Here is a 12102-nt window from a genome sequence, read left to right on the forward strand (position 1 = left end):
ACTTCTGAGGTCATCAGTCGCCTAGAACTTAGAACTAATTAAACCTAACTAACCTAAGGACATCACACGCATCCATGCCCGAGGCAGGATTCGAACCTGCGACCGTAGCGGTCGCTCGGCTACAGACTGTAGCGCCTAGAACCGCACGGCCTCTCCGGCCGGCGACCCCGTTTCAATCCATATAACTGGGCCTTTTTCAGAAGTCTTATTACGTTTTATATGTTGACCATGTTGTGCCGCCAACAGCCTTAGTCGTAATTAAAATTGACAATCGTAAAAACATCCGTCTGGCTTTGTCATGCAGGCGGCTGCTTTTAAGATTGTCAGTTTTAATTGCGACTGAGCTTATTGACGGCACATCATGGTCAGCATGTAAAACGTAATAAGACTTCTGAAGAAGTCTTATTTATATGGGCTGAAAGCTATGTCAAGAGCTTTTGACTACTACCTTCCGCAACTGGTGGCTGTTTTCATTCCATACATATATTACATTTGTATAGTTGCTGCTGTAGCCATGCTTAAGATTCTATAATTTTATCACAGTTGGCAACATAATTATTCCACTTAAGATTTGTAACATGTCATCTGATTACATAAATGAGGACAAAAGTTAAGGTATATAAACTCGACAGAAGAGGACTCAACACTTGAAACATTTACGCTAATGTATGTATTCATCACATCAAAAAATGGTTCAAATGGCTCTGAGCACTATGGGACTTAACATCTGAGGTCATCAGTCCCCTAGAACTTAGAACTACTTAAACCTAACTAACCTAAGGACATCACACACATCCATGCCCGAGGCAGGATTCGAACCTGCGACCGTAGCGGTCTCGCGGTTCCAGACTGACGCGCCTAGAACCGGCTTCATCACATCAACCAAAGACCTCCACAATGCTTTAAAGCATCTTCCGAAATAACAGTGCTGTGTTATTTGTACTTCGAAATACTGTTTCTGTTTTTGCTCCATGTCCTTTCCACCTTGTAGTTTCCAGACACCATTTTCGTTTACAAAACGTAACAGTGTATGTATGTTGCATCAGGACAGAGAAAGGAGTCTGTGACCACTGGAGGTATTCTGTCTCAGTTGTTTCATTTTCGCGTTCACATTTACGTTTAGTTTTTAGCCAAAAACCTCCCCAAAACCGTGACCTGAAACAGTGTTTTGTATCTCTACTACACAATGGCACAGGTTACCCCAAAGTCTTAACAAAACACACACAGGTCGTATTAACATATATAAATCCACCTGATTATGGAGATTTAAATCTTTGAAACGCTTTGTGGATATAAATAAGCAGTGACTGTTGACCATAAACTTGTTTCATTTGAAACGTAACTTTATTTCTTTTTTTATTGAGGTGATAATAAAACTTTGACTATCTCTTGTATGAAATTGTTATGAAGCTGAGGGAGTGCGTTACCTGTACAATCTCGCCACAGGTGCTGGTCTGGAAACGAGATGGCTCTGGAGGCTACGCGCGTGGCCATGAAGTCGGACCCTCGTCTCGAGGTGACGCTGCCGCACCACGCCTCGCCTCAGCTGCTGAACACTCTCTTCCAGTGACCTGTGCCGCCAGGACTACCTCATCGGTGTTCAGCTCACTCTATGCTTCCTCTCACTAATTGTCAGAAATGTGACACTCATATTCCTCTGATACATGTGTAATTTGTCATTGCTTTCTTAATCGATTGTGATTTAAAGAGGAAATATGTCTGTATGTGAAGAATTATCTCGCAGCAGCGCTGTGGTATGGTTACTGAGCTTTTTGATACTGTACTCGTGATGGTTTCTCTTGTTGTGAGTTCGTTCGTGCAACAGTAATTTTTATCACATTTTCTTCTGGTTCCCTCTTCTGAGTTTTGGTTTGCTCTTTTGTCTTTCCGGTGCGATGACTCAAATATCTGGTCTCATATATCGAGGGGTTTTAAAGAGATTTATCCGATATCAAACGACTGTATCTCCTACATGAATTACAGCTGTATCAGTGTTCTTTCTCGTTTAACTCCCGTACTGTTCTTCCAGTACTTATTTTAATGTCAGTGACAAAAGATTGAGAGACAAGTCATCATCCGATAGCTTTTACAAAGCATGAAACTTCTGCCATCTACTATCCTATTTCTTCCAAAATATTTAAAGTCGTTGTTAATATGTCAACTTTTACAAGTCATACAGTTTCTGCCAACTACTTTGCCACTTGTTCCAAACATTCCACTACCCGGTAGCTTTTTGAAAACATGAAGTTTCTGCCAATTACTTCGCTATTTGATCCAAAATATTTAATCTCGTTGCTAGCCTGTTAGCTGTAACAAAGCATGAGGTTTCTGCCAACTACTTTGCTGATTGTTCCAAATTGCTTTGCAAACCACGAAATTTCTGCCAGCTTTGCTCATTAACCCCTTTGTTAGCCTGTTATCTGTAACAAGGCATAAGGTTTCTACAACAACTTTGCTGATTGTTCCAATGCTTTTCAAGCCACGAAATTTCTGCTAGCTAACCCCTTTGTTAGCGTTTTATCTGTAACAAAGCATAAGGTTTCTACAACAACTTTGCTGATTATTCCAATGCTTTTCAAGCCACGAAATTTCTGCTAGCTTTGCTCATTGCTCCAGATTATATCATTTCGGTGACACACATGTATCAGAAGAAGACCATAAATATATCAACTGTCCAATTAATTTCGCCTGCGAGTTCTCTTCCAAATCAAAAACTTTTTTTTTATTATATAAACTATATGTTGCTTCTTGTTATGAAGAAGTGACGCTTTTATTTTGTTCACTTTTGCTGTCATTGTTTTATTATGTCCAGATATATACACAACTAAGTCTCTCTTACCTCGTGACATACGAAGATGGAGAGTGATGCTGCTGTCTATGCTTCGCTGATTTTGTAAGATGGAGCGGCGTCTTTCTTAATTTTAGGCGAATTTACTAATATGAACGTTGACGCTCTTGGGCACAAACTGGCTTCAATCAAACAAATTGTCTGGAAAAGTGGAAATAAAAAAATTCGGAGTGGTATATGAAGGAGTATCCATATGGGACTAATGCTTTGAATTTACGCGGAATCGCCTATTTTCAGTATTTGACGCAACCCCCAATAAATAGGGTGTTTCACAATTTCTGTTAGATGCTTCTAGGACATTTAGGGGGGACATAGTATGCAAAGTTTCGAAGAAGAATCCGTTACCGGAAATGTACCGTGTTGCTGTAAAATAAATCTGAAGATCGAATCACTTTTAAATCTCTCGGTTCATTGAACAAACATAGCGGACACAATGAGCTCTGACCCGGGTAATGAACAGGAGCCCATGGCATGGGCAGTGTTCCGAGTAGTCTTCGTCGGGTTCTCCTCTATGTGACAAAGGACGTCATCTCCGAAGTCGGGAGTACAGCGCACCACATCCAGTCCTCTTACATAGGTCCAAACGTACCACTTTGAGGCTTTGTTGCAGTCGGTCGAAAATGTTACTTGATGTCTTAATTACAACAGGGACTGACTCTTCTCAGTTAGTATGAGTACCGCGAGGCCGGAAATTTGAAAGTAAGCCGTTCTTCATAAACTGTACAGTTCCGAAGTTGAGTTCCTTATAAAAACTTTATCTAGCAAGTCCCCTCAACAACCTGCAGAAGCCTGTTATAGGAATTATGAATACCCTATATAATTGTAGGGGCGCGTACTTTTATTGAAAGGAAAACACACTTAGCGCCACTAGACATGTCGCATTTTCACAAAGTATTATTTAGTAATCAATCACTTCTCGCCGTATTCAGTGAAAAGCCACATCCTCCCATCATTCACAGCTCACACATCAGCTTCTCTATGATCATAAATCTCTTGTAGAAACTCAACAACTTTAACCATTTGGAATCACACGTTTTTTACCCCGCCTCCATACACATCTCTTTCCCTATTTTCACACATTCTATGTCCAGAAAACGCTACACCAAACGTTTTCTGTGCTCTCCCTCCTTCCACTTTCCTACAACTGTCCGTTCCTCTGATTTTACCCAGATATTAATCTCCCTGGGCACAGCACCCATACGGCAGAAAATGGACATGTATAAAACATACATAAACACAAATTTACGTGTTTCAGGTAGCACAGATATTAAAGAAAAAAAGAGAAAATACGAGGGTAATCCCAAAAGTAAGGTCTCCTATTTTTTTATAAGTACATAGACCTGTTTATTTCTACAATGGTTTACATCTGTTTAGAGCTTGAACATTTAACTATTTTTCGACATAATCACCATTTCTGTCGATGCATTTTTGTAGACGCTGTGGCAGTTTTTGTATGCCCATGTCATACCAAGTCGCCGCCTTGCTGTTCAGAAAGTTATGAATTGGCATGATTGGTGCTTTGTCTCAGGCGTAAAGTGGTATGCCCAGGTTTCGTCACCCGTGACAACTGAGTCCAGAAAGTTGTCCTGTTCGGCTGCAAGGCGGTGAAGAAACGCGCGGCAAGCATCAACTCGCTGCAGCATGTCGTCCTCAGTCAGCAAGCGTGGCACCTATCTTGCGCACACCTTCCGGTAGTTCAATTTTTCCATCAAAATTCTGTGAGCAGTGCTTCGGGAAACCTCAGGAACCAATGTGCAGAGGTCACCCAGGGTGATCCGCCGATCTTCACGCATGCTTTGGTCAACCTTCAACACTGTCTCCTCAGAAATTGACGGTCTCCCGCTCCTTTCTTCGTCGTGAATTTCGGTCCGACCAGCTGCAAACGCTCTACACCACTTACGAACATTTTTGACATCCATGCACGACTCATCATACACTTCCGTCAAGTGGCGGTGGATTTCAATCGGCGCAGTGCCCTCTCCGTTCAAAAAGCGAATAAATGCGTGCAGTTCGCACTTGGCGGTAACATCCAACGGGAGCTCCGTTCTCAACGGCTGGCAAGCCAAAACCGCGCCTCAGCGCGGCGGCGTGCGCATGTTTACACACAGCGCGTGAAGCACTCTTATAAGTGTGACCAACTGCCACACAAACAGAGTTCTGTACTTATAAAAAAATAGGAGATCTTGCTTTTGTGATTACCCTTGTATATAATTAACACGACAGAAAAATTATGTCACGAAATGAAGATAGAAACACTATGTAAATTTTAGCTTACGCATTGGACTACAAAGTTTTTATTTTCAAAATAACCATTTTGCAACAATTTATAACTTTTGGGTACTCTTTAATTTCACATTTAGGATCAAAGTTTTTATTTCCCTTTCACAAACTCTCAATTAACTTCCACAGGACGCACGACACACACAGAGACGATAGTTAAGCTCTTCCCATACTTTTACGAGCACATCTGTAGTTAATGCACTCGCTGCTGTCGCTAATGCAACGTGGAAATTCACACAAAGCTGTTGATAGGGGAAGGATATACGAGTATTTCACAAACCCCTACGCAAAGCTCACATACGGTGAGATCAGGCGACCCTGAGGACGAATTCTGCAATATGAGATCCATAGACCCCTTACTCTGTAGGAGTTGCAGCGGCGTTCTCTAGACGAAAAGTTGTGATTGAAGTCGAGAATGAGAAATGTCATCTCGACTGGGTGCATACTGGGCAATGAACAAGCGATCGTGCTGGTTGTCACAGGGAGACCCTGACTGCCAGCTTACAACTGGCATCAAGGTGTACTCTTAACAAAAGACCGCGGCTATTCGCCATCGCCGATTCCCTTCAAATTTATGGTATATTCAGGGCAAGACCAGAAATGAATGTGACGAGCGTGGGAGCCCCAGATGGCCAAGCTTTGAGAAAAAAAATAGCAATTTTGAACGGGGGCGGCGAGGCTTGAACCGTTTATGTTGATGTATTTTCCAGGAAGTGTTTGGCGCAGTGGAAAGATTAAAGAACAGCAGTTTGAGGGTCAAAGGGTCCAGTATGTATGGGGAAACCATTTTATGTTTCTTTATTTCCAGTTTTTACGTTACTTACACTGCAAATAAACCAAAATAGTGCTCAATATATTGTATTAGTTAATGTTTTCATAATAAGTATGAAAAGGAAAGGGATAGGATAAATCGAGATTGCAAACAATGTCCCGGGAAGCGATTTTACGGCGTACACCAGAACTTCGTATATAAAACTAGTCGATGATATACGAGTGCTGGGATGATACTCATCCTAAAAAAGGTAGCATTAATTTTCTCGGCGTTTTGCTCACGTTATAAACGCCACATTTTTACAATTACATCGTCATTTTAAAGTTTCTATAGGGAAACAAACCTGGTTCACATTAATGGAAGATTCTCTATCATCGTTTGGCAACAGACCACGCACTACGCAAATTTTCTCCAAATTTGGCTACCATAGCTGGTGATGTACAATGGAATGTATTTTGATGCAGTCTTCTCAAAGCTCAAACTGAAACTTATGGAATACGAAGTCCTGTACGTTTTAATTACTATGTATTCGTGAAGTGTTAGTTGCGGAGTCCTCATGGATGCAATCCTTTCTCGGAAATTTATTTACAATCCAAAATTTTCCTTTACCTCACATCTACAATACTCACTTCCATTTCTGGCCTAGTCATGCAGATACCATAAAGTTCCCATACAATACGTTTAACATGACTCAAAGTTTGTATCTTCATATACTTAGTAGCTATAGTTCTGTGAAATCGGATGAATCTTTTTGAAAAATGCTCTATTTCCCAATAGAGTTCGCTTAACATAGCCGACCAACTAGACCGAATTCTACGTAATAAAAAGCATCTTGAACCCAAAGCGACGATCCATATAATCTTCACGATCTCACAGACAATACTATCTACTCATTAATTCTCAGCACTGGCAAAGCTGCCGAATTAAAAATATCATTCAGCTCTTAAGTATCATTTACTATAGACATACAAAAACGACTGTTAGTTAAACACCTTTCTGTCTCCGACATTTACAGTATTAGTGATCGCGTGAGTCCGAGTTAGCTTTAGCAGATAAGAACTGGCAGCTCTAGCGGTTATCAAGCAGTATCTGAGTAAATTTTACTCGATATCTGGGTAATCCAGTTGGTGAGATAAAGGACTTAGCGTCGCTCTCGACGTTTGTCCCTCGTCGATTCCAATATCTTAAGAGATTCTTTGACAGATTTACTCTGCTCTCTAGAAAGACGAAGTTTGTTTATATTTAATATGCGCTTACCCGTTGTGGAACTAACAGCATGTACAAAAGGGCGTCAGTTTTTTCGACTACAGCTGATAGCAAATCTCCTACCACTTAGGATAGTATCAGTTACGTTCATTATGACTACTGCTTCCACCTCTCTGGTCGGACTGTTCTTGTCTCATAATTGTTGATAGTTCTAAAAGCAACTATGTGGAAGAAATAGCATACCTCTTTTATTAACAGAGACTGTACAATTTCGACTTTCTACATTTCAAATCACACAATAAATTTCATCAGTGTAATGAACAAAATTCTACGATGTATAAAATATGCTGATCTGTCATAACAGTAGTATCCACACCTCTGTAGTACCTGGAGCTTTGCATGTCATGTTGAATCTATTAACAGATTGACCGCAACTTCGTTACCGTTATCTCTCAGCCGCTTTTACAGAGGAACCACATTTCAGACACGTTTGGAGGTTCCGAATTGTCGGTTTCGGACATCTCGTGTTTTAGATAAGAGAGCCAACACTTCATTTAGGTATTCTTTAAATGCAGTAATGCTATATTATTGGAAACTTGATATTTGCCAATTCCAACCTTTGAGGTCAAAAGTTCTTTGTGATGGCATTTCCTGTACACTTCCACACTTCCATACAAGCGAGCTGATCTCCAAGTGCATCTTCCTCTTTCTCACTCGATGTGGCCACATGACAGCATTGATCATTCATCTGCAGCTCTGTGGTTACTGGTATATTCCAACACTTATCTCACTGTGATAACGCTTAAATATCTCCTGTAATCATTTTATTTCTTAAAGTACAAGCAAGGACTTGAATCTGGGCTAGGTGAGTTTTTTATTGACTCTTCATTTTAAAGAACTAGGTTGAAGTTCGTCACATTTAAAACTACACTGTCCAACACATTAGCAGATAAATGCTATTTTCTCAAAGACGCCGGAGCAAAAGAGGGAACAACTAAGGAGGCCAGTGCGTACTGAAGTTCGAACCTCACACTATCGCCAGGGAACCACCACTGTTTTTCATAAATTACATGGGAATATTCCGGAACATGTGCGCTCAAAAAACTGCGAAGAATTTCGTGCTGATGTCGTCGTAATGGTCTGATACTTATTTACAGTGACTAACAAGTATCAAAGATTATCAGCATTAATGGAAAGTAACTGTTATTACACTTGTGAAATACTGCATAAGCCTTTACTCTGTGTTAAAACGACAAGCCTACCAGTTTCAGATAAGCCTACCAGTTTCATATCTCGACGTAACTGTTTACTAGAATCCTCTAAATTGTCTTCGACCCACGGTATTCACTTTTCCCTTCCAATCGCTAGTATCTCTCTCTTTCTCATACACACCACACGCAAATTTGTCATCTGTGTAACATCTCACACCGCCCTGTTGGCAGGGTTTCTGCTTATGTAAGTCTTAGTCAGCAAGTTCACTGTTCCATATGGATTTTCCACAACTCCTGTTGGAATTCTTTATTCCCTGTAATACAGTCATGTTTCGTCGATTCTACAGTTTTCAGATTATTTGTAGATAGTCATTTGAGAAGTTCTCGGCCTTCTGTTTTCCAGCAGTCATATTAATCCACTAACGCATCTTCACCAAATTTTCATAAAAATGATTTGTTAAAGGAAGTGTTTCGTTCATGTCCGATATTATTTTAAACTAGTAGGTTTTCCGTTTGCATTCGCCTCCTTTCTACATCTGCTTAGTTTGTGACAGCAGTTTTTTTCTTAATTCCCACGCTTATTAGAACTACTTCTTATGATTTATCACTCCATTCCCAGTCTTATAGTTCCACCCTGATTCTCGTTTATAGCACTGATTTTCATCTCTGACCTTTTTTCGTGTTACAAACCCCTGTTAGTACCACTAACCTTCGTTCTAAGCCTCTTCTTAGTAATAATGTGAATACAGAAGTTTGCTACGTATAAAGGCAATGTCCTAAACAACAGTGCGTTTCATTAGACAATAACTTGTCAGTAAAGTCTCATTTCTAAGTCTCAAAATCGGAGTCCAGGTGTTAAGACTGTTACACTGATGTAGCCACAAGCTACATCCAGTTTCCATAATATAACCCTGAAGAACAGCCCCACATCCAGGTATCTCACAAATACGTGTTTCTACGCCCTTGAAACACAGCCTTTGGAGTTACTGTAGATTTAAACAAACATTTGTCTTGAATTGTAGGTTACGCTAATAATAGAAATGGCAGTTTATTGCTGCCCACTCATTCAGTTTATCTGATGTTCAACTATTCTCAGTGAAGTGTACATTCAGTCAAATGATCCAATTTCATTTTGAGACAAGTACTATATGTCATATACCAGATGCATGGTGAGGGGATGTAAAACGGCTTTCGCAAGAAATGTGCTCAATCTTCGTTATTATAAATGTTCTTGAACTTCCTCTTTGTATTGATTCAATACATTGTCAGTTTGCTGTGTAAATATTTCTAAGCATTAAGTGTTAGTTGATTTTGTAAATCTTATTAAGAATGGGGAAAACTGTGACAACAAATAAATAAAAATCTTTATAAGAAAATATTTAAGCATTTTCTTGAAAACAGTTTCACATATCAAGAGAGCCAGAGCGATATCACCAATCTGTTTGCCACGAAAATATAACCTACCATCATTTAAGAAGTAGTTTAGTAAAACAGTGACAGCGTTGCCCTAAAACAAGGACCCAAACTACTTCCCGACCTCTTAATGGCAACAAAACAAACAAACAGACTGCAGCAAAATATGGTAACATAAATATATGTAAATATGGGCTGTGTAAAATCGATAGTTCAGTGCTATCAACACAAGATGCATGTACCACTTATATTAAGTCCGCGCAAGATGGAACCCTGTCTTGTCTGCGCGGAAAGGTCGGTCTTTACTCCGATCGCAAAGAACAGCCGTTAAGCAGGGTGAAAACGTGAGAACCATCGACATGAAAGAGCGTAATCTACTCAGTTCTAACAGGGCAGAACGACCGTTGTGCCTCGCATTTCAGCTCGTAACGATAATGAAGCGCGTGAGAAACCAGTACAAGAGGTCACTCACTGCAACGAGCGAGTACTCTACCACCCAAAGTGACTACAGTACGAGATGGCTACCATGTAGTCTGTATGGCAGCGTAGCAGTCCGTACAGCTTTGTCCACGTATGTTCGAGCACTACAGCGGGTGTGGATCTGTCTACACAGACGCCCTCAGCTGTTTGCTAAGGACTGGACGTGGTGGTAAGCACGCCACTGCGTTGAGTGCCGTTGTCCAGGACCAACAAACGCCTCAGACTGTAATGAGCACACGAACATCGTCGCTGACGAACTGAGTGTGAAAATACAATGTTTCTAGAAATGTTCCACATCAATCTGTCCTACAGGCCTTGACCAGTTTTGTACACTTTGGTAAACACTGAGTAGTTGCACAGTTGAACTCGCACACTACGTAACTCCAAGTGTTATGCTTAAGGGTACCATTGTACACGATGTGCGATGTGTGCTAATTGCTGGAGATCGTGTAACATAATACTAACCACTTGGCAACCGTTCTGCAGCTAATCAGTTAATTTTATTCACATGAATCCCTATTTGTGCTGTAGTTTCACAAATAGAAACGCGAACAATATGATTGCACATAACAAGAAGTTCAGTTTATGGAATAACGTGTTATTTAAATGCACCAGTTGACACTGAATTTGATGATAATATAAAGGCAGCTGAAAATCCCATCTGCCAATTAGAGTTTCGGCCTAACTTAAGATTATATTACACCACAACTGAATCGATGAGTTGGAAAAGGGTCATTCCCACCTTTTTTCGAAATTACATTTACCGGAGATTACTGATCTTTCTATCTGTACGCATCGGTTGATAGAACAAGTGATCATGTTCAGTCAAAAGAAGCGCTCATTAGAAGGGTATTGAGTTGGAAAAGGGTCTTGTCCATATAGACAAAGAAAAAGAAGAACAAACTAGACGATACAACGGAAATTCTACAATACATACCTGACGAGCAGAAACCATTTTATAACAGTATGTGCCAAGACCGCGACGGATGGACGAGATAGAGGTGAGGTATACCCACAACTATTTGTTTTGATATGTTTTGCTTGTGGCTGTATTTGGTAACATTATGAATAAACCTGTGCGCTCATAATACACTCTTTTGTTACTGTAGTGATATCAACATTATATACTTGCATAACAGAATCCTTCCGCTGCAAACAAAAGGCTATTGCATCATCATAATCATAATCAGGTTCGTAAAGAGGTCATCTCCAGTTCATTCAAACACGAATACTGACCACATTCGATGGTTAAAGCGTCTTGTAATGGTGTAAATTGCTTCAGCCTGGGTCCAACTGCTATATGGCATCTCCATGACACCCTGCTTAAACCTTTTGTGTAGTAAAACATTTTCTTGTCTCTCCTGGAAATATTTACTTTCTGGACATGACGCTTTCTTCAAGTCACCGATACAAATATGACAGTTGCTCACAGTAGTTCACAATAGAAAAATAATCACCTCCCTTACCACACGCCCCGTTACAAAAATTAAAGCAAAGGAACCGATTTCACATACCGAATTTGTGATGTGGCGATACGCTACATTTGACCGAGTCATTGGAAAGTGCTCGCCGCTGCGTCATGAGTTTCATCAGTGATATGTACGTCACGAGCAATGGTGAGAGAGTTATCCGTCCACCAGCGATTAAAAAGGCGGTTCACACTGGACGCCAACGGAACGAAATGAAGGCAACGCCGCCATCAGATGGAGGTGTGTTCACTCTAGGCGGACCGACAAGACGTCATTTCGCTTAACACAGTCATCCAGCGGTAAAAGTGAGCTTGTGAGACAAAACACAAAAAGTCAGAATATAGTAGCAGAATTAAGAAACTAGCAACGATAAAGGTTATTAGCACCCAAAGCAAAATTCCAAACTGATATTCTTTACTCAGG

The 12102-nt window shown here is 40.5% G+C and overlaps 1 protein-coding gene across 1 annotated transcript in view; it reads left to right on the forward strand.

The window, feature by feature from the left end:
- Positions 1–9693, forward strand: part of LOC126263333 (urocanate hydratase-like) — a 380705-nt gene extending 371012 nt beyond the window's left edge. The window contains exon 15 of the mRNA XM_049960422.1: positions 1447–9693. Within this exon, the coding sequence (XP_049816379.1) occupies positions 1447–1570 (124 nt within the window). The 3' untranslated portion in view covers positions 1571–9693. The remainder of the gene's footprint in view (positions 1–1446) is intronic.
- Positions 9694–12102: the final 2409 nt, after the last annotated feature.

This window comes from Schistocerca nitens, chromosome 6 (assembly GCF_023898315.1).
Source record: "Schistocerca nitens isolate TAMUIC-IGC-003100 chromosome 6, iqSchNite1.1, whole genome shotgun sequence".
NCBI classification, from domain to species: Eukaryota; Metazoa; Arthropoda; class Insecta; order Orthoptera; family Acrididae; genus Schistocerca; species Schistocerca nitens.